At 43.2% G+C, this 23,338-nt stretch overlaps 1 protein-coding gene across 13 annotated transcripts in view; it reads right to left on the reverse strand.

Annotated features, from left to right (window-relative positions):
• LOC139367770 (ankyrin repeat domain containing 26) overlaps nucleotides 1–23,338 on the reverse strand; it is a 97,079-nt gene that overhangs the window by 12,045 nt on the left and 61,696 nt on the right. For 8 of the 13 annotated variants that reach the window (XM_071106170.1, XM_071106154.1, XM_071106125.1 and 5 more), the window contains 15 exons: nucleotides 21,135–21,918; nucleotides 18,677–18,861; nucleotides 17,736–17,888; nucleotides 16,937–17,112; nucleotides 14,994–15,087; nucleotides 14,560–14,586; nucleotides 13,957–14,034; nucleotides 13,547–13,681; nucleotides 12,805–12,917; nucleotides 11,565–11,709; nucleotides 10,790–10,945; nucleotides 10,472–10,606; nucleotides 9,747–9,982; nucleotides 3,053–3,296; nucleotides 27–72 (listed from right to left, as the gene is read on the reverse strand). In XM_071106170.1, the coding sequence (XP_070962271.1) occupies nucleotides 27–72; nucleotides 3,053–3,296; nucleotides 9,747–9,982; nucleotides 10,472–10,606; nucleotides 10,790–10,945; nucleotides 11,565–11,709; nucleotides 12,805–12,917; nucleotides 13,547–13,681; nucleotides 13,957–14,034; nucleotides 14,560–14,586; nucleotides 14,994–15,087; nucleotides 16,937–17,112; nucleotides 17,736–17,888; nucleotides 18,677–18,861; nucleotides 21,135–21,918 (2,707 nt within the window). Of the gene's footprint in view, nucleotides 1–26; nucleotides 73–2,464; nucleotides 2,523–3,052; nucleotides 3,297–9,746; nucleotides 9,983–10,471; nucleotides 10,607–10,789; nucleotides 10,946–11,564; nucleotides 11,710–12,804; nucleotides 12,918–13,546; nucleotides 13,682–13,956; nucleotides 14,035–14,559; nucleotides 14,587–14,993; nucleotides 15,088–16,936; nucleotides 17,113–17,735; nucleotides 17,889–18,676; nucleotides 18,862–21,134; nucleotides 21,919–23,338 lie in introns of all 13 variants that reach the window. The other 5 variants (XM_071106176.1, XM_071106118.1, XM_071106181.1 and 2 more) reach the window with 3 other exon arrangements.

Below are 23,338 nucleotides of genomic sequence, written 5' to 3' on the forward strand. Positions count from 1 at the left end.
AATTAAGTCACTGCATAAACACTTACCATGGTCCAACTCCTTTGATATGTTTCTCTCCAATTCATTCTGCATCTAGAAAAGAAGAGGAAGTATATTCTGAGATATTGTGGTATAACCAAAATCTTTATCACTGCTGTGGGCTTATAAACAAGAAACAAGTTCACATTTTTTAAATTTTTAACAATGTATAATAATCCTTATAAAGCAAAAATAACTTGTACCATCTGAAAAGTAGAAGACCACTTTCCATAAAAATAGGGAAATTGTTTGCTTTACTTGTTGGTATTAAATCCACTTAACATAAGCTAATGTTGGTAAATTGTGCTTGATGAAAAAAGGCATACAGAACTGCATGAGAAAAAGCACTGCAATTTAGCAACACAACAGAGCATGCAAGCAAAGCTCTGCTTCAGCCTAAATGGAAACCGAATGGTGTTTCTATAGTGATTGAATTACGCCAACTGAACAGTGTTCACTGTTAGATTCTATTACTGGGATGTCAGTGGCAGTCGGTGACTTTTAAGATGAGGGAAGATGATAATTGTTTTTATGAGCATGGCCTTATTTCTATTGCAACATATTGGATGACTGTCACTCATATTCCATTCACCAAGCTCGATGTAACATCGATAGGTTTAGGCTATGAACATGATACTGATATTTTCAGTTTAAAAAAGGATTTTCAACAGAATCGGAGGAATGAATACACCCCTGATTACACACAGTTTTCATAGCAGCCACATACAAAGAGCATGATCATTTTGCCGTTGTGTAATTCCTTCTCGCATCTAAGCGCTCTCCTCCTTTTACCTTTTCCATTCACTTTTGTACTTCAGTACACAACCCATCAGCTGTGACCAGGAAAAAAATACTTTCCAAGCCAAAACATATAAGCTAACGTCATAGTCAACATAGCTACTAGAACTAAGACGTTAGTAAACCCGCTACAATCACACAGTACAGTGTCCTGCAGTTTTGCAGTTGCAACAGCGGGCCCCGGTGGCAAGAAATTAATACAACCAAAACCTTAACTTGTAAGAGTTCCAGTGTTGGATAGCCATAGCCACCTAGCTAAGATAGCATCCCTCTCCATTTGATACAGGTGTTTGAATAAGCTAAACTAGCTAGCTGCATTTGCTAGCTAAGCGAGATGTTTTTTTATAACTAAATATAGCTAGCTCTCTCACTCTTGCTTCTACAATTTTAAAGAAATATATTGCTGTGCTAACTAGCTGTAGCTTATGCTTTCAGTACTAGATTCATTCTCCGATCCTTTGATTGGGTGGACAACATGTCACTTCATGCTGCAAGAGCTCTGATAGGTTGGCAGACATCCTCCTGAAGTTGTCATAATTACTGTGTAAGTCTATGGAAGGGGGTGAGAACCATGAGCCTCATGGGTTTTGTAATGAAGTCAATGTATCCAGATGACGGAGGCTAGGTGTCCTTCAGCTACACCATGGTGCTACCCTACAGAGTGCTGTTGAGGCTACTGTAGACTTTAATTGTGCAACAGTGTGTTTTAATCAATTATTTGGTGACATGAATATATTTAGTATAGTTTTATATAAAAACGATAACTAATATTTCACTATTTTATAAAAAGTCTGAGGAGCCTCTCGTTAGATAATTTCAACAAGCACAACACCTCAGCAAGACAATACAGTAGCTGCATTTGCTGCAGTTTTATTTAACAGATACAGAACACATTGTATTTAATTTAAATCTAGTCAATTGTTTCTGAAACATTTGTGTGCAAATGAATGATATCCCAAACCATCAAATCGTTACTAAAGAATAGTAGTATTGACATCTGTGACAACTGGCCTGCGTTGAGTGGGACAACGCTGAGGGAGGTTCAGATTTAAAATATAGGCCTATAATGTAGAGCAGAGTCTCCAACCCTGTTCCTTGAGAGCTACCATCCTGTAGGTTTTAGCTCCTGATTCTAATAAATAAGCTGAATCAGGTTAGTTGCAACTGGGGTTGGAGCAAAACCTACAGGAGCATAGCTCTCCAGGAACAGGGTTGAGAGCCCTGATGTAGAGCAACCATGCCTCTCTGACATGTAGAATAAGGAATTACACCTGGTCTATACATGCCATTTCTGTGTAACGTTTGCCAAACTGAACGTGACCCTGTATTACTTGATTGGACCCTGGTGCAGCTGCAATGGGTAGCCCTAAAGCTAACTGAACTAGCACTGGGTGAATACACTGTCACCCACCCGGTGCCCCAGATTTTTGACCATTCTATTTCTCATAGAGAAATCTCCCCCCACCTGGGGCATTGGCCAAGCTAAAACAAATTTACCCGCTCTCACATGCTGTGAAACCACGGTTGTGTGTGGAGTGTTGCAAGCGTGGGCCAATGGGAAGGTGAGGGGAGAGGCCCATTGTGAGGGGGAGAGGGGAGGGTCAGAGGAGAGTGAAGCAGCAGCATGAGCTAACACACACCTACACACCTGATCATGAGTCTGGCTGAAGAGAGGAGAGATGAGAGACAGACTTTTGAGCTAGAAGCTGAAGGATTGAGAAATAGAGAGGTTAGGCACAAAGTCCCACTATAAGAAAACTCTAAAAGAATAGGAAGGAAAGATGGCAAGAGAAGAATAGAGGTGATACAGGATGGACATTTAGTCATATATAGGTCTAGTGAGAAAAGGAAGAAAGACAGCATTTGGAAAAAAATGTAAGCAAAGCATTAGAAGAGTTTTGTCATTCAGCTTCATTTAACGACAGACACTTATACATTTTTTTAAATTACAATGTAACTACACTGCATGTTACATAAAAACAACATAAAAAGTACACTGCTAACTCACAATTATGACACCATGGAGATGGGATATGTTACAAAAATGGTCAAAAGTAAACCAAGGCAACCTGAATGCATGGAAACCCAATGCAACATCCCTGCAAGTCAAAAAGGTTAGTTAAGTCAAGTCAAAAATATACTAAATCTCCAAAAACGTAAACTATCCCTTTAAGCAATGTGGAGCACAGTCCCTGTATATTTGATATTGCCATTCAAAATTCAGACAGCCTGTTACCTTAGCCAGGTAAGCCTCCACCCTGCTGCTCTGACCCCCATCCCCCAGGGGGCTAAGGAGAGGCCCTCCCAGGCTCCTGTTGAGGGGCCCCAGCGTTGCCCCGTAGGCCCCCATCGGCCCCAGGGAGCCCATGTCCAGAGGTCCGCCCAGGCTGCCGTTGACAATGCTGCTGGCTATCAGGGACTTGCTGCGGTGGCGCTCGCTCATCAGCTTGGTGTTGGCCTCCGCCAGCCGCTCATTGGACCTGGGAGGGATGACGCAGAGAAGCACCATGACTGGGGGTTCAGCTTTCAGATTTGGGGTTGCAAAATTCCGGAAATGTTCCCAAAATTCCCAGGTTTTTCAGAAATCCTGGTTGGAGGATTCCTGCGAATCAGGAGGGAAACCTTCAACCGGGATTTCCCAAAAAAACTGTAATTTGGGGAAAGTTTGTGGAATACAGTACAACCTCAGAGACAAAACTGTGGTTTCGCAGCGTGTCAGAGGGTGAGTGGGTGAGTAACGAACTGACAGGTCAACCAAATAGGCAGTTCAACCCGGGACATTAAGCCTATTCAGTGCAACAACAACAAAAAACTTTGGAAACACTTTACTGTAGGTGTCCTTATGCACACGTTTATAAAGCCTTTATAACATCTATATAACACATAAGAGGGGTGAGCAAACGTTTTGGCTTGAGGGCCACATTGGGATTTAGAAAATCAACGGAGGGCCGTACAGATACTTTTTTTTACTGATCTCTTTGTCAAAAAAAGGGCATCTAGTTTTAGACATTTATGAGTTTTAACCCATAATGATAATTTCAGTCTTTTGGAAAAGTAGGAGAGATTTTTTACTTTTCCAAAATCTCACCTCACTTGTCCAAAAATACAAAATGTTTTGTAACAGCATTTTTACATCAATGTAGGATGCAAGGAACCACTTTACAAAATTAAATGCATTACTATCTTTTTTTTATACCATAATCAGACAAACATGTAGGCTACACCATGGCTATTAGATTAAGGCTCCCCTGGAGAACAATTGGCTACAATTGGTAGCCTACAAAAAAAAGCAACATTTAAATTACAACCTCGAAATTAAGGGCGTCCCGCCATCGATCGGGCGATACAAAGTATGTCTACGGTTCAAAACAGACTCTGGGACAGTTCTGGAAGAACAGATCTAAAATTCATACAACCACTGCACATCAAAATATTTAAGAAAAGCAAAAGGCTGATGAAACAGATCAGACCCTTTATCTTAAAATATTGAAGTTTTATTTATTCATATTATCAGCTCAATAAAGCACATATGGGTGTAGGCTAGAATTAAGCCTTTGGCAGCAGTACAAAAAAAGAACGTTGATTTGAAAACCAATAGATGAGAAAAATGCTTGTTTCAAAGGCATATTAAGTATTTCTAAAATAATTCCCTCAATGTGCGGTGCATTCGGAAAGAATTCAGACCCCTTGACTTTTTACACATTTTGTTATGATACAGCCTTATTCTAAAATGGAGTTGATATGAAGCAGACCAAACCATTATCAATTTCTAATGGTCCAATGAAGATTGATGCAGGGGTGTGGATAGGCTCACTTGAACAACCTATTTTAGGCCTTGCAGTTATTATGCAACTTGACTCTACACTGAACATCTCTAAAGGAAAGGTGACGTGGCAAATTGGACAACTGCAGGGATCTACAGTTCAGAACCATCCTATTGGGACTACGAAGAACAATGAGTGTGGGACTTTGGATATGGAACCAGTGTGCTTGACAGGTGTGGCCCCACCTTGCACAAGACAATATCCTATTAGCAAGGAAGCTATGGCCGCTACTAAGTTAGTGATTAAAGATCTATGGGACACGGGTATAGTTGAAAAGACACATTCTGCCGACATACTGTTCATACTCTTGACAACGATTCGAGCTGCACAGGTCACAGCTGCTCGTTGGAACAAATGGTCTACTGTGCTGGAGGCTCCTAACATCATCATACAACGTGGCACACCATGTAATCCAGCTACTCTGATGCTTCCTCCAGATACCACATTACTTGAACACGACTGTTATGAGTTGGTTTTGGATCAGCTTTCTGATGGGTTTACTAAAAGTAATCCGTTGGAAAACCTTGGTATTTGTCTTTTTTCTATAAAACATCAACTGCAAAGATATGAATTCAGACCCTTTGCTATGAGACTTGAAATTGAGATCAGGTGCATCCTGTTTCCATTACTCATCCTTGAGATGTGCCAGATGTGTGCCCCTGCTTAAGCCAGTACATGTCCAGGCCCGTCTGAAGTTTGCTAGAGAGCATTTGGATGATCCAGAAGAAGATTGGGAGAATGTCATATGGTCAGATGAAACCAAAATATAACTTTTTGGTAAAAACTCAACTCGTCGTGTTTGGAGGACAAAGAATGCTGAGTTGCATCCAAAGAACACCATACCTACTGTGAAGCATGGGGGTGGAAACATCATGCTTTGGGGCTGTTTTTCTGCAAAGGGACCAGGACGACTGATCCGTGTAAAGGAAAGAATGAATGGGGCCATGTATCGTGAGATTTTGAGTGAAAACCTCCTTCCATCAGCAAGGTAAAATGCTGGGATCTCAAGCATTGAAGGAATCAAGGATCTCAAGCATTGAAGATGAAACGTGGCTGGGTCTTTCAGCATGACAATGATCCCAAACACACCGCCCGGGCAACGAAGGAGTGGCTTCGTAAGAAGCATTTCAAGGTCCTGGAGAGGCCTAGCCAGTCTCCAGATCTTAACCCCATAGAAAATCTTTGGAGGGAGTTGAAAGGCAGTGTTGCCCAGCAACAGCCCCAAAAACATCACTGCTCTAGAGGAGATCTGCCTGGAGGAATGGGCCAAAATACCAGCAAGTGTGTGAAAACCTTGTGAAGACTTACAGAAAACGTTTGACCTCTGTCATTGCCAACAAAGGGTATATAACAAAGTATTGAGATAAGTATTTGGTCAATAACAAAAGTTATTTTCCACCATAATTTGCAAATAAATTCATAAAAAATCCTACAATGTGATTTTCTGGATTTTTTTCTTCTCATTTTGTCTGTCATAGTTGAAGTGTACTTATGATGAAAATTACAGGCCTCTCATCTTTTTAAGCGGGAGAACTTGCACAATTGGTGGCTGACAATACTTTCTGCCCCACTGTACTTGCATACTATTGTTTGAACAGATGAATGTGGTACCTTCAGGCATTTGGAACTTGCTCCCAAGGATGAACCAGACTTGTAGAGGTCTACCATTTATTTTCTGAGGTCTTGGCTGATTTCTTTTGATTTCCCCATGATGTCAAGCAAAGAGGCACTGAGTTTGAAGGTAGGCCTTGAAATACATCCAGAGGTACACCTCCAATTGACACAAATAATGTCAATTAGCCTATCAGAAGCTTCTAAAGCCATGACATCATTTTCTGGAATTTTCCAAGCTGTTTAAAGGCAGTCAACTTAGTGTATGTAAACTTCTGACCCACAGGAATTGTGATTAAGTGAAATAATCTGTCTGTAAACAATTCTTGGGAAAATGACTTGTGTCATGCACAAAGTAGATGTCCTAACCGACTTGCCAAAACTATAGTTTGTTAACAAGAAGTTTGTGAATTTGTAAAAAGGTAATAACATACATATTAACAACCACAACAGTGATGAATGTCGTTGGGGTGGAGGGTGGTATTCAGCAGCCTGATGGTAGAAAATATTGGCCAGTCTTAGTTGTTTTCCATGATACTCCTGTACTGCCTGCATCTGAGTGACTGAAGCGGGGAGAACAGGGCATGGGCTTGGGTGGCTGGTGTCCCTGATGACCTTCTTGGTCTTCCTGCGACACCTGGTGTTGTAGTTGTCCTGCGGAGCAGGCAGTGTGCACCCAAAGGTGCACCCTCTAAAGAACCTTGCAGTCTGTGGCGGTGTCCGTTGCCATACCAGGCCGTGATGCAGCCCGACAGTATGCTCTCGATGGTGCTCCTGTAAAACACTGCGAGGGCCCTCTGGGACAGGCCAAATCTCTTAATTATCCTGAGGTTGAAGAGTCGCTGTCGTGCCTTCTTCACGAGTGTCCGATTGGTTAGACCATTTCAGCTTCGCTGAGATGTGTATGCCAAGGAATTTTAAGTTATTGACCATCTCCATGGCAACGCCGTTGATGAGCATGGGGGAGTTTCCAGCCTGGTTCCTCCTGAATTCCACAATCAGCTCCTTTGCTTTGCTAACATTAAGGGACAGGTTGTTTACCGGGCACCATGCCGTCAGAGTGCCTACCTCCTCCATGATGGCTGTCTCATCGTTGTTGGTGATCAGGCCTACTACTGTCGCGTCGTCAGCGAATTTGATGGAGTTGGAACTGTGTGAGACCACTTTGTCATTGGTATACAGAGAAAACAGGAGGGGACTGAGGACACATCCTTGTGGGGTCCCTGTGTTGAGGATCAGTGTCGAGGTGGTAATGTTGCCTACCTTCACCACCTGGGGGCAGCCTGTCAGGAAGTAAATGATAGTGGACATCTTGAAGCAGGTGGAAATAGAGGTCTGAGCTAAGGAGAGATTTAAAATGTCTTGCGAGGGTTAACACGTTTGAATGACTTACACACATCCTCAGTGGAGACTGAGTGTGTAGCCATCGGGGGCTCTCCTCAGCAGCTTAGGGTCATTGTACTCGAATCTTGAGTAAAAAGGTGGTTAACTTCTTGGTGACAGGGGGCAGTATTTTCACATCTGGATGAAATGCATGCCCAAATTAAACTGCCTTCAAACTGACGGTGAGTACCCAGCAATTCGTATTCCAAAAGTTCTACCCGGGTGTGTGTAATAATGCACAAAACAATCAGATTAAGAAAATTAGAGAAAAACACCAGAAAAAAATACAAAAAAGTAGAAACCTGCAATGTTATGTCGGAGCTCGAGGCAAGGGGCCCTCTGTCGGTGTCATCTTAGCCAAATGATATGGTTATGATGCTCATCATTCCATTCAATGTAATAATGTGACACAGGAGGTTAGTAAATTACACCTTGTTATAGCATTGTAATGTAGTAGTGTTGTGCAGTTCATGAACGATTCACTCAACTCTTTTTACTGACTTGAGTGTCACGATTCGAACGACTGAAATTGTGCTGATCTGCATCGCTGCAGTCAAGCAGTGTCATTCCGCCAAGAGCCGTTCACAATCTAGTCCGGTTGCGGCCACAACTAGACCTCGTTTCAAAGGTATCAATAAATAATCTTATTTGTATGCCTACCAATCACAAATGTACAATGCTTGAAGAACACTTTTATTAGTCTCAGTCACAAAGAACAGCTCCAATAACAAGCCTTCTATGGCGAATGAGAGACTTGTAGAATCTAAGTTTTTAGTTCATTGTTCGCCGATAGGGGACCCTGCGTGCTCTGGGCGTTACCGAATCAAATGAACAAAATGAGTCGAAAGATTCATTGTTTTGACTGAAAAAGTTGAAAAGATCTGAGAGAGTAAAAGGAGGCGAACTTGCCATCACTAGTACGCAGATTCTTAATTAGCATGTAGTTACATAAGTTGTCATGAAGACTTCATAATAGCAGTTGTTAGTAACAGTTGACAGAGCATATGAAAATAGGATGAACAGTAATTTTAACACCCATTACAAACGATTTTATAACGTCATGCCGTGACTCATAACTATTTAAAACTACTAATGACAGCTTTTGACAAAATGTTATGTTATATAGCTGTTATAAAGGCTTTATGAATGCCTGTATAAGGACACATACAGTACATTTTAGTCATATCCAGAGCGACTGGATCAAGCAATTAAGGTTAGGTTCCTTGCTCAAGGGCACATAGACATATTTGTCACCTAGCTCGGGGATTTGAAACAGCAGCCTTTCGGTTACTGGCCCAATGCTCTTCACCGTGAGAATACCTGCTACCCCAGTAAAGTGTTACCAAAACTTTTGTAGGCTGCAGACAGATAACAGTTGCGTTCATGTGCTTCAAATCATGTCAGACATTAACATTATCTGCAATTAAAATACAGACCATTTCAAAGTCACAATGACCTCTATTTGGTATCTCTGAGGTCCAACTGCACAGATAACTCCATACATACTAACAGCACACAGCCATGATCTATCACATCTCTACGGTTATCAAAGAGATGACACACCCAAACTAAGCACACATAACCACACTGAAGTTAAAGGGAGAGTTCACCTAAATAACAAATGCACATATCCTTACCTTGAAAGTAGTCTACGGGGCAGGAGAGGAAGGGAAACGTAAGTAATTTTTTCATTCAGGCAATCTATCCTTTTAAGCTTGAAATGATAACATGTCCTATTTGTCTGGTTGCCACAGAGCTACACTATGGTTGTGTTCATTAGGTAAACAGTGAAAAAGTCCAGGTTGTCCCTCCCCTGTTCTGGTATAAATAAACACGACCTACATCACCTTGCTTTCCCTCCTAACCTAACATCTAGGCCGAATCCCAATTAAACCCCTAGTTACTACGCACTTGTGGAAATCTGGGAGGATTTGACAGGTGTAGAAAATATGGTAATAGCGCCACTTGCTCGCTGATGGGCTAGGAAATAGTCTCTCCATGATACTTACACCTGTCAAATCCTCTCAGATTGCCACAAGTACATAGGGTGTAGCGTCTAGGGGTCATTTTGGGATTAGGACCTAGATATATGCAGCCAGTACTTGGTCTCACCTCTCTAGTTTGACAGCCAGGGCCTTGCGGAGACGCAGCTCCTCAGTGTAGAGCTCCCGGTAGCGATCCAGCTCTGTGCGGGTGGAGTCTCGCAGGCTCATGCTGTCGTGCTGTGTGGAGTGCGCTCTGCCCAGCTCGCCCTCCAGCTCCCGGATACGCTGCTCCAGCGTGGAGCGCAAGCTGGCCTCGTTTGCTGCCTTGATCTGCTCCAACGCCTCCTGGGACGCCGCCTGGGTCTGAAGGAGGGATGTGTTCAACAGGCAGCAACAGGAATGGGTAAAAAAAATTGTATACACACTCTCACCAAGTGAGTGCCATTCATCTGTTAATTAACTGCCAGGCAGAAATGGAAAACCAGCAGGACTAGCAGCCCTCAAGGACAACTTCCTTCCTTGAGGAAATCACTGATCTAACACGGTAAGGCTGATGATAGTCACAGGCTAGAAACCATGTTGTTACCTTTCCACGTCATTATTTCAAGGGAGGGAGGGAGGAAGGATACATTTTTTTATTTTACCTTTATTTTACTAGGCAAGTCAGTTAAGAACAAATTCTTCTTTTCAATGACGGCCTAGGAACAGTGGGTTAACTGCCTGTTCAGGGGCAGAACGACAGATTTGTACCTTGTCAGCTCGGGGATTCGAACTTGCAACCTTTCGGTTACTAGTCCAACGCTCTAACCACTAGGCCAAGTTCTAGAATGTATCTTGTGTCCCCCCCCCCACCTGTAGGAATAGGTTGACCTCCTCCAGTTTCTGTCTGATCTCCTGGCGGGCCCTCTCCTCTGCGTCTTGTCGGTACTGATCCACCAGGGTCTGGTCCATCACCCCCGCCTCCACCTGCCGCCGCAGGCCCAACAACTACAATACAGAATAGTACTTTACCAATGGACCTTGTAAATGCTTTACTTACTGAATATTTTACATATTAAAATGAAATACTTCATTGCACAGCCCTTTTTGTTTTTTTTTGTTAACCCCCCTAGGATATGAACCGCCGACCTTCCGGCTACTGGATCGTCTCTAACCTCTGGGGCTACCCACCTCCTCCTCCAGGTGCCTCTTGCTACGCTCGAGCCGCTCGTTGCTGCGGCCCAGGCCCTTCAAGGAGGTCAGTTTCTCCTTGAGCTCCCCGTTGACCCTCTCCAGCTGGCTGCAGCGAGACACCTCCTTCTCCAGCTGCACCGACAGGTCATCCACCTGGGGACAGAGGGTCATTGAGATGAGAGGATGTGTATGAAGTGGTGTAGGGTGAAGTTGTCCCTAAATGCTGATCTTGGACCAGTTTTGCATTTTCCAGATTGGGGGAGCAGAAGGTGATCCTAGATCTATCTATACCTTGGGGAAACTTGAACCCAGAGCTGTATGAAGTACAGGGTTGTGTTCATTCGGAACCAAACAGAAGAAAATAACCTGAAACAGGGAGGACTACCTGGACTTCTCTAATAAGACACATTTTTGTTTTAAGTTGCAAAACATTTAAAAAGGTTTTCCGTAGCGTGCCCTAATAAACACGACCCAGGAAATTGTAGAACATGAGATAAGATAGATAAGATGTCAAATAAGAGGAAGATAAGGATCTGTGTGGGTCTAAACTTAACTTGATGAGTCGTCAATGCGTCCCAAATGGCACCCTAATCTCTATATAGTGCACTAGTACTTTACTTATTATGTCCATTGCACACATTTCCAGAGGAGCACAGATTCGAGAGTCAGCAGCAGTGCAGCACCCTTGGAAGTGAAGTAGTAGCACACTTTATAATGAATAGGGTGCCATTCGGTACACATCCTTGGTTTCAGGATCAATTGGGCTTAGTACCTTGTCCTTCATCTTGCTGATGTCAGCCTCAGTCTGTCTGTGGCCCATCTCCCCTCTCATGCTGCTCATGGGCGATCCAAACTCAGCCCCAGCACCGTCCTGCTCCCGCAGCTTCTTCTTAGCCGTCTTCACCAGTGTCCGCAGCCTGTACAACATTCCACACAGAGACAGATACACACATATAATCTTAATGACACATGGGTCATTCCACCAATCTGGTTCCTTGATTACTGTAACTTGGAGAAAAATATTTTTCTTTGTTTCACTTTATTTTAACATTGTATAAAGAACACAACGTAATAAAAATATATCATCCCATCCCATCTCTTACTATACTATTAAGTGCCAAGTAAAGAAACAGGATTGACGATTTAATCTTAAAATCAGCCATAAATCCTCTTGTGATAGGGGAATAGAAGCTTGTTGTCTGCAACAGCATGGAGGGGCAATTGAATGAAAGCTTCACAATTGTTAAAAAAATGTTGATTGTTAAAACATTTCTTGCCTGCAACAGTATTATGCTCGACCGTGTTCCACCACAAAACGGTGAAAGAGTGTAGAACCAGCTCACCTGCTTTTACACTAGGGTTTGACTATTCTTTTTAAAAAGAATTAAGGAATAGTTTCATCGTATTAAAACAAGAGTTCAGAAAGAGGGTTAAACTTAAAATGAGGGACAGGTGTTTTTTGTTACCACTTATTACATTAAATAAATAATAGTCAGAAATGACTGTCAATGCTTTCCAATGAAAGTGAAAACCTAGAAGTCACACAGAGGGACATGTCAAAATGCTACATTTTTGCACTTTAGCAATTCTTTATTCATATAAAAAATCTGATTGAATTTTCCATGCGGTCTATATTAAAAAGGGCACTACATTTAATATAACAAGCATTTAAAATGTCTACTTAAAAGATCAAAAGGCACTAATTTCATAGAACGACCTAGATGCACTAGATCAGTCTGACTGATCGGACACCCGAAACATCACACCACTGATGGGAAAAACCCCCACATCTAACTCACAAACCCAGACACACAAATCATATCACAAACCTATAGACAGCAAAACACATCTAACCCATAAACACAAGGCATCGGCTAACTCACAACACACCCACAGAGAGGTGCACCAGACAAAAGCCGGGGATGAATGCGCTGGGTCTACTATAATTGGGCTCTATAGTAGTACTACCGTCCTGAGGAGGGTGCTGTGAAGAAGGGAGGTTGTACTGTCACCTGTACATTTCTTTCTGTAGTTCTGTGTTTCTCTTCATCTCCTGGTCCAATCTGGTGTCCACTGACTTTTTCTGCTCCCCTATCTTCTTGGCCTTCTTCTTCTCTAACTCCATCTGGAACACACAGGACAAACAGGGATGAAATACTGAAGTCTTATTTTTCATCTTCATCCAGATAAGTCAATTAAGAACAGATTCGACCTGTCAACAATGACGTCTTCACACACCCCTACAGTGTAATAAGGTAGATTAAGGATGTGCATCTTTCCTTTTCAAGACGATTCGATACGTATCTAGATACATGGGCTCCGATACGATAAGTTTTGAAACGACTCGGTGTGATTCAGTTTGGTCAACTGGCAGCCCGCGGGCCGGCCCCCTTTTGTAGGCCAGCGGATCAATCCAGTTTTTTGGAACTCAGTCGGATTCTCAACTTACTGTTGAGCGTTAAAATAGTAGAATAGTAGAAAATCACTTATATCTTAAACATTTGAACCGGGGAGAAATGCAAATTGGTGAATCCCTATGGTAGATCCCTTTATCTGTGGCTTTTTTTCTATATGGCCTGTTGAATTAGACGGTAGTATTGTGACTTTCGACATAAAACATTCAATAGAAGCGATGCTGGGGATTGTTTCTGAACAGGGCCTTGGTTTAAGGCAGTGCTTTTTATGTTCACAGGTGAGGTGTTAATGGCCAGCTGTGCGTTTGTGTGTATGCCAGTGGTCGTCTTGATTGGTCACCTGGCTGCTGAGCTCTCCTTTCTCCTTCTCCAGCTCAGCCAGACGCAGACCCAGCTTGGAGCGGCTCTTCAGCTCCTCCTCCCACAGCGCATGGGAGTCCTGGGCGTTATGGGACAGCATGCTTTGCTTCTGCACCTGAGGGTAGAGGGGTAGGGTTACGCTACTAATGTAGAGCCGAATGTTAGTGGTCCATATCAAGACTAAAAACAAAAACCCTTTGCCCGTCTCTGAATTCGTGAAGCTAAACACGTAAAGATATATTGCGGGGCACCTGGCATATTGAGTTAATATTTTTGCAGCGTTGACATATTAGCGCAAATGACGGAGAGATGTGGTATGTGGAAGCATCTTTAGACGATGAAGACACAATACAAATTTCAACAGAGGAAGTAGTAAAGTTATCAACCAACCTCCTGACTGAGCTGGTCCTCCAGGGTCATCTTGCTGCACTGCAGGCCAGTCACCAAATCCTCCAGACGGTTCCTGACCTGAGGGTTGAAGAGTAGAAGAGTGATGCAACATGTGGACAAGAGATGTGGCTCCTCATCCAAATAAGATAGGATCAACTTAATTGTCCCAGAGGAAGAATCAATCCCGAAAAGACACAAGAGGGAGAAAATAAATAAATACATCCAAAGCATGTAACACCATGCAGCTCTAGAGAGAAACAAAAAAATAGGTCCCAGAACACACCGAGATGATATACCGGTATAAGGAGAAAAAAGAGATCAAAAGACCTCCGACTTGCAAAGAGACCACCACCAATCAAAAACAACACAACACAACCAGAAGAAAACTCAAAGACATTTATAAAAAAACAACTCATTCAAGCAATGTTTTTGAATTTCTGGTGTAGAAATAGTGCCCAAACGGCAGATCAAATCTAAAAGCAGTGGCTAAAGTGTAGGGAGTCTTGATCATTAATTTATTTTTCCTTTTGAGGGGGATCTTTCTTCAGAGAAGAAAATCAAATGCAAAGAAATGTATACAGCTACTATGTCTGAAATACCAACCCCTCCTCCTGCTGCAGAGTCAGATGGCTGTGAAGAGATTGAATACCTTTAAAGTCAATATTAATTTAATTACAACTAATTTACCCTTATATCTCCTGTAAAACAGTAACTTCTCTACTGTAAATTATAATTTCATGTCATAGCATTAGTAAGACCACAAAAAGACAGCCAGGGCTTATAAAGATTAAAATCAGCACTAAAGTATAGTTCTGCAAAGTTACTCAATGTTTATTTACCTTGAAAGGCAGTCTCCCCTTGTCCATAGACTACTTTCAAGATAAGTAAACAATATGAATACATACATTCTCTGAAATAGCCTTTTAACATGGCACATTATATCTAAACATGGTGCTTTTTCCCATCCCTATGCAAAGACAATATGGAAAACTGACTGGGGGGATGAAAATGTTTGGATGCAGATTGACTCGACTCACCATGGCAGAGTCTTGGACTCCTTTCTGCAGTGCCTCAATCTTGTTGGTCTGCTGCTTTGCTGCTGCCTCCAGCCTGGCATTCTCAATCTCCAATCTGCAGTCACACAACATTAATACGACAGTCACAACTTTCACATTCCTATAGTATGTAGTCATATTCAGAAACAGTTTAATAGTTTGTTTCCCCCAAAAAATGACACATTAAATTTCATACAACCCTAAATTGGTGACTGAGTTTGTGTGCGTGCGCTCACGCTTTTATATGTGTGTGAGAGTACAGTCGTGGCCAAATAGTTTTGAGAATGACACAAATATTAATTTCCACAAAGTTAGCTGCATCAGTGACTTCAGATATGTTTTGTCAGATGTTACTATGGAATTCCTTAAGTATAATTACAAGCATTTCATAAGTGTCAAATGATTTTATTGACAATTACATGAAGTTGATGCAAAGAGTAAATATTTGCAGTGTTGACCCTTCTTTTTCAAGACCTCTGCAATCCACCCTGGCATGCTGTCAATTAACTTCTGGGCCACATCCTGACTGATGGCAGCCCATTCTTGCATAATCGATGCTTGGAGTTTGTCAGAATTTGTGGGGTTTTGTTTGTCCACCGCCTCTTGAGGATTGACCACAAGTTCTCAATGGGATTAAGGTCTGGGGGGTTTCTTGGCTATGGAACCAAAATATCGATGTTTTGTTCCCCGAGCCACTTAGTTAGCACTTTTGCCTTATGGCAAGGTGCTCCATCATGCTGGAAAAAGCATTGTTCATTACCAAACTGTTCCTGGATGGTTGGGAGAAGTTGCTCTCAGAGGATGTGTTGGTACCATTCTTTATTCATGGCTGTGTTCTTAAGCAAAATTGTGAGTGAGCCCACTCCCTTGGCTGAGAAGCAACCCCACACATGAATGGTCTCGGGATGCTTTACTGTTGGCATGACACAGGACTGATGGTAACGCTCACCTTGTCTTCTCCGGACAAGATTTTTCTGGATGCCCCAAACAATCGGAAAGGGGATTCAGAGAAAATGACTTTACCCCAGTCCTCAGCAGTCCAATCCCTGTACCTTTTGCAGAATATCAGTCTGTCCCTGATGTTTTTCCTGGAGAGAAGTGGCTTCTTTTGCTGCCCTTCTTGACAACAGGCCATCCTCTAAAAGTCTTCGCCTCACTGTGCGTGCAGATGCACTCACACCTGCCTGCTGCCATTCCTGAGCAAGCTCTGTACTGGTGGTGCCCCGATCCCGCAGCTGAATCAACTTTAGGAGACGGTCCTGGCGCTTGCTGGACTTTCTTGGGCGCCCTGAATCCTTCTTCACAACAATTTAACCGCTCTCCTTGAAGTTGTTGATGATCCGATAAATGTTCGATTTAGGTGCAATCTTACTGGCAGTAATATCCTTGCCTGTAAAGCCCTTATTGTGCAAAGCAATGATGACGGCACGTGTTTCCTTGCAGTTAACCATGGTTGACAGAGGAAGAACAATGATTCCAAGCACCACCCTCCTTTTGAAGCTTCCAGTCTGTTATTCGAACTCAATCAGCATGACAGAGTGATCTCCAGCCTTGTCCTCGTCAACACTCACACCTGTGTTAACGAGAGAATCACTGACATGATGTCAGCTGGTCCTTTTGTGGCAGGACTGAAATGCAGTGGAAATGTTTTTTGGGGGATTCAGTTCACTTGCATGGCAAAGAGGGACTTTGCAATTAATTGTAATTCATCTAATCACTCTTCATAACATTCTGGAGTATATGCAAATTGCCATCATACAAACTAAGGCAGCAGATTTTGTGAAAATGTATATTTGTGTTATTCTCAACTTTTGGCCACGACTGTACTTTTGTGTTTGCTTGTGTGTGTAAGTACAAGTGTACCTGTGTTCCTGCATGCTGTTGTGTGTGTGTGTGTGTGTGCGCGTGTGCATGCACGTGTATACTTCTGCACTGCCTCCTCCAGCTGTTTAATGGTGGTGTCTGAGCCTGCAAAGGCAGACAGCACCTCCTGCAGTTTCTGCGAGGCGGCGACCACCTCTCGCTCCTTCTCATCTAGACTGCTCTTCAGAGCTTTGATGCGCCGCTCCGCCTGAACGTACTGGTCCTCGCTCTCCTCCAGCTGTGAGGTAGCAAGTTAACAGAGTTAACGTGATTCCCTATTCTACTTGACAGACAATGACATTTGTTCTGCACAATATATTTATATCTGAACATTCTGATAGAATAGGGAATCATGCTATTATATCTGTCATATCTATTCTATACAATACTTTCCTATCGGAACATCCTGTAATTTCGCCCCCGCCCGAGGTCAATCTTTCAGAAGGTCAATCTCAGGTCATTAGCATCACTGTGAACATCTGTTAACCTATTATACATTGAACCATAGTTCTTACCGTAACCCTAACCCAGTCAGTAGCCAGCTGTACACAAAAAAATCCAACTTCATCAGTGAGCTGTCTAATCTAAGACAGGTTGATTGATGCCACAGCATCCACCACCAGCCAGTCTACATTGGAGAGACTGTAGATACCATCAACTGCCACAGGGAGGCACTGCCTCACTCCTACCAATATGGCTCCTTTAGAAATATAATTACTAGACTTGAACTTGAATGGGGATGTAAGTTCTAGTAAGTCTGGTTCTACAATGCTTCCAACCTTCTCCGGGGTGACGTTTCCCCAGATCTAGGATCATATTCCCGTCACCTGATCATAACCTGAACCATTTGTATTTGCCCACCTTCCCCTTAAGGCGGTCCATGTCCTTGAGCAGTCGCGCCTTCTCCTCCTCCAGGTCATTGCGGTAGCGTGTGTTCACCTCCAGGGAAGCCTCGCTCATCGACAGCTTCTTCAGTGAGTCGGCAAGTTCTTGCTGCAGCTGCCTCAAACTGGTCTGTGGGCCATGAAAAAGTAAGAGCAAAATAACGTTTTCTTTGTGAAACAGAGAGACTGAACTTTTCCGGGCTGGTAGAGAGAGAGAGCGCAGGGGGGTGATTAAGACAAGCTAATCCTCTTATGTAGTAGAAAACGGGAGGATGGGAAGCGCCACAAAACTACACTAGTAGATCATGAGAAGCGTAGGTTGAAGGTGCTCTTTGACTTGCAGCTATTAGTGGCTAAAGTTAGCTTCAGTTTGTAGTGGATGTTATAGAGGTGACGTGATTACTTATTCTACATGTCTGAGGCATGTTTGTTCTACATGAAATAGTTATATATGTACATTCCACAGCGTAGTGTCCTGCTGAATGCTATCTTGTTCTCTATCCTGGGCCCTGTTCAAATTCTATCAAGCTGCATCCTTCCTCCCTTTTTGACGTGGTCACCGATTAGAAATGACTGAACAGGTGAAAACCATGCGTTTGGAGGCCTTGCATTCACTAATCTAATATCTAATCAGTGATTATTTCAATGAAGGAAGGATGCATTTTTTAGGGCTTTACATCAACGCGTTTTTCTGTGACTCCTTGAATCCTATCTCCTTGCCTCCTTCTCAACCGTATTGTAGGAGGAAAGTTTGAGGTCCCTCCCCTTATTCTTCTCCAATACCTTTTTGATGTGAGGAGAGAGAATGTGAGGAACCCAGGAAAGATGAAGTGAGAAAGAGCCTTTATTCTACATTATAGATTTAAACCGTTCCACAACGTTGGGCCTTGCTGAATGCACCCCACCCCTATATCACACCTCTCTGTCGTTCTTCTCCTCCTCCAGCTTGTAGACCTGGTCGCGGAGGTCGGCAGCCTTGGTGGCCAGCTCCTTGCTCCTCTCCTCTACCAGCTGCACACGCTCCTCCCCGTCCGAGCGCAGCTTAGCCAGCAGGTCGCCAAAGCGCTCCTGGGCGTCCGTCACCGCCTTCTCCTTCGCCATCCCTTTGAATTTAATAAACTGTATTACTCCCATGGCACTCATCGTAAGAGTAGGGGGTGTTTACACTGGTGCCCTGGCTAAATTTCCAACCCAACCTGGCTTCATTTTTATCATGGCCACCTAATCATCCCCCTCATTCCTAATTGGCATATATCTCTCCACCATGCTAGCTGTGTGGTGAGTGTTCTGGCACAAATGGTTGCCATGCATCACCAAAGTGGGTGCCACATATTGGTAGTGGATGAGTCGAGTTAATCTCAATAATTTTGAGCACCTAGGTGGAAAAGCACTTATTCCATTTCATTATTATTATTGTAAATCCCCAAATGGGAACATGGATGTGTCACCAGCATGACAAAGTGAAGACTTTGATTTTTAGAAATCTTTGCAAATTTATTGAAAATGAAATTCAGAAATCTCTAATTTACAAAAGCATTCTCACCCGAGTCAACACTTTGTAGAAGCACCTTTGGCAGAGATTACATCTGAGTCTTTCTGGGTAAGTCTCTAAGAGTTTTCCAAACCTGGATTGTGTAAAATTTGCCCATTATTCTTTTCAGAATGTATCATTGCTAGACAACCATTTCCAGGTCTTGCCATAGATTTTTCAAGTAGATTTAAGTCAAAACTGTAACTCGGCCACTCAGGAACATTCACTGTCTTCTTGGTAAGCAACTCCAGCATAGTTTTCGTCTTGTGTTTTAGGTTAATGCCACCACTATGCTTGAAAATATGGAGAGTGGTAACCAGTATTGGATTTGCCCCAAACATATGACTTTGTATTCAGGACAAAAAGTTAATGGCTTTGCCACATTTTTTTGCAGTATTACTTTAGTGCATTGTTGCAAACAGGAAGCATGTTTTGGAATATTCGTATTCTGTACAGACTTCCTTCTTTTCACTCTGTCAATTAGGTTGGTAATTGTGGCGTAACTATAATGTTGTTGATCCATCCTCAGTTCCCTCCTATCACATCCATTAAACTCTAACTGTTTTAAAGTCAATCCATGAGCGGTTTCCTTCCTCTCTGGCAACTGAGTTAGGAAGAAAGAACAGAGGAAGAACAATGATTTCAAGCACCACCCTCCTTTTGAAGCTTCCAGTCTGTTATTCGAACTCAATCAGCATGACAGAGTGATCTCCAGCCTTGTCCTCGTCAACACTCACACCTGTGTTAACGAGAGAATCACTGACATGATGTCAGCTGGTCCTTTTGTGGCAGGACTGAAATGCAGTGGAAATGTTTTTTGGGGGATTCAGTCGCCTGTATCTTTGTAATGACTGGGTATATTGATACACCATCCAAAGTGTAATTAACTTCACCATGCTCAACGGGATAGTCAATGTCTGCTTTTTAATATTTACCCATCTAACACTAGGTGCCCTTTGTGAGGCATTACAAAACCTCCCTGGTCTTTGTGGTTGAATCTGTGCTTGAAATTAACTGCTCGACTGAGGGACCTTGTAGATAATTGTCGGTGTGGGGTACAGAGATGAGGTAGTCGTTAAAAAATTATGCTAAAATCCATGCAACTTATTATGTGACTTGTGAAGGACATTTTTACTCCTGAACTTATTTAGGCTTGCCATAACAAAGAGGTTGAATACTTATTGACTCACAGCATTTCAGTTTTTCATTTGCTTCTACAAATCTAAATTTAATTAATTTTAAATTCAGCCTGTAACAACAAAATGTGGTAAAAGTCAAGGGGTGTGAATAGTTTCTCAAGGCACTTAGTGTCAGAAGACTTAGCACTGGCGGCTGATGAAACAAGAACAATACATGATGTTGCCAATAGATTCAATAGGATAAACTTCAAGCAAATTAATTAAATTGAATAAGTTAGATCAATACATTAGAAAATCATCAGGGATCTCAGCTCATATAAAGTAACCAGTACCGATGCAAAGTGCAAGTACATAATTATAGCACCACCTGGATAATATGCATTAAAAAGCAAGGGAACTGTACAATACAATATCAACACATTCTTCCCAGTCAGTGGTGTCATGTCAGCTGAAGCTAGGGGTTGGCAGAATGATGTCTGGACCTCTGTCTCCTCCCATCACAAATCAAGACACAGGCTGAGGCAGGCAAGAGAGATCGGGGAGTTTTTCAATAAAGGACTACTGGAATAACTATTGAAGTCTATTCAAAATTGTTGGTCTTAAGCTAGGGGATGTTGAATTCAATTGCTTGCCACTCCTAAAAGACATGGTCCACCTTAGGATACACCTAAAATACATTGGTTAAAAACTCTGCAATTGCATGCACCTTTGTTCTGGGCCTCCTCCAGCTGTTGCCTCAGCAGCATGGCCTCGCTCTGTGCCGCCGCCAGCCTCTCCTGCAGCGTCTCCTGCCGGGCGCACACTCTCCCAGCCTGCTCCCTCTCCGTCTGTAGAGCTGCCTCAAGCTCCTTCACTCGCCCCCCTATTTGCTCCTTGTCCCTCTGCAGCGTGGCGACCACATGCTCCATCTCGGCAAGCGACATTGTGACGCGGTGCACCTCATTTTCGAGGCCGTTTGCACGTGATTCTGCCTTAGCGAGTTTCTGCGACAGCCCACCCACCGCCTCGCGTTTCTTCGCTGCCTCGCCCGTAAGCTTGTCCTGGGCACGCTGGTGCCCCTCACGCTCGCGATGAAGAGCTCTTTCGGCGTCAGCGCGTGCCACCTGGCATCTCTCTGCCTCCTGAAGAGCGCCAGTCAGCCGCGTCCTCGCTGACTCACCTTCGGCTTCCAGCTGCTCCCTCACCTGGCGCTCGTGCTCCAGCCGTGTGGAAGCCACAGCCAGTTCGGCCTTGATGGCGGTCACCTGGCTGGTGTACTGGTAGACTGTCTGGGCCAGCGCCTCCTCGTTGAGTTTGAGGTCGCGCCGGGCATCCTCTAGGCGCTCCCTCAAAGCCTCGCTCTTCTCGGAGCGGAGGGACTCCTCCTGGCGACTGTGGGAGCAGGAGCGCTCCAGCTCAGCTCTCAGGGAGCTCAACTCGTCCTGGAGCACAGAGCTCTGTTGCAGCAGCTCCCTCTCTCGGTCAGTGGCCTCCGTCAACTGGGACAGGGCCTGACAAGTGAGAACAGCAGCAGAGGTGACACAGCACACTAAACATAACTTTCAATGGCGAACATGAAAAAAGACGGCAGAATTCAGTTATGACATCATTGTTCTAGCATTATCCAATGAGTTTTTAAAACTAAAGCACATGATATGGTTCAATGTGGCAATAAAATGATCTCCATCTACTTTAGTTTCATTTAATTGCCGTCATCTTGAAGCTAAAATTGGGATCATGTAAACTAATGACCATACAAAAAAAAAAAAAAGTGTAACGGAGAGCAATGTACAATACTGAGAACTTTGGAAAATTGCATGGGGCCGCCATCTTTATGCACCTCTGCTATTAGAGCCGGACCGGAATCTCTGCTTCAAGATTGTATTGATCACCCAGACTGGGATATGTTCTGGGTTGCCAGTGAGAATAACATTGACGTACACTACCGTTCAAAAGTTTGGGGTCACTTAGAAATGTCCTCGTTTTTGAAAGAAAAGCAATTTTTTTTGTCCATCAAATTGATTAGAAATAAAGTCTAGACATTGTTAATGTTGGAAATGACTATTGCATGTTACTACAATACAGATAGATTGTGAACAATGCAGTTTCAGATTTACTTTAAGACTAAGTTTAATTCATTCAGCCAGCAGACTCCCCATTCTTGTTAATTAGTGTGCTTGTGTTTGATCAAACATTTCCACATAAATCTAATCCACTGCCATAGATGAAAACATTTTTAGTTTAGATTACCTTCTTAGGTAGAACTTAGTGTTTTGTATTAACTTTCGTATTTTTGTGGTTATCATGTAAATGTTCTTAAATTATGTTAATTTGAATATGTAGTTAAGGGCCCAGTGCAGTCAGAATAAATGTTTTGCTGTGTATTGTGTCATATTTTTATTTCCTGATAGTTGCTGGTTGAAAATACAATCTACACTGGACCTTCTAATCAGCAGGTCTGCATGGGCGGCAGTTTCAGCTTTCAATGGTGACATCACCATGCAGTAAATTGTGCTCCTGGGTGACGCAGCGGTCTAAGGCACTGCATCCCAGTGCTAGAGGCGTCACTACAGACCCTGGTTCGATTCCAGGCTGTATCACAACCGGCTGTGATTGGGAGTCCCATAGGGCGGCGCACAATTGGCCCAGCGTAAACCGGGTTAGGGTTTGGCCGGGGTAAATAAGAATTTGTTCTTAAGTGACTTGCCTAGTTAAATAAAGGTTAAATAAAATAAATAAAAAATGGTTAATAGACTAACACCAAAGAGAGATCCAAATAACAGCTCGTTATTCCCCCCTCCCCCCCAATCCGACCCTGGGTTTATAAGCGCGGATATTGACTCTGCCGCTCGAGCATGCTTTTGGGGCACAGTCGATAGCGCGCTGGACTTCGGGCTAGAAGGTCAAGGGGTCGAGGCCTGCTCCCTGCCC

This window comes from Oncorhynchus clarkii, chromosome 2 (assembly GCF_045791955.1).
Source record: "Oncorhynchus clarkii lewisi isolate Uvic-CL-2024 chromosome 2, UVic_Ocla_1.0, whole genome shotgun sequence".
NCBI lineage: Eukaryota > Metazoa > Chordata > Actinopteri > Salmoniformes > Salmonidae > Oncorhynchus > Oncorhynchus clarkii.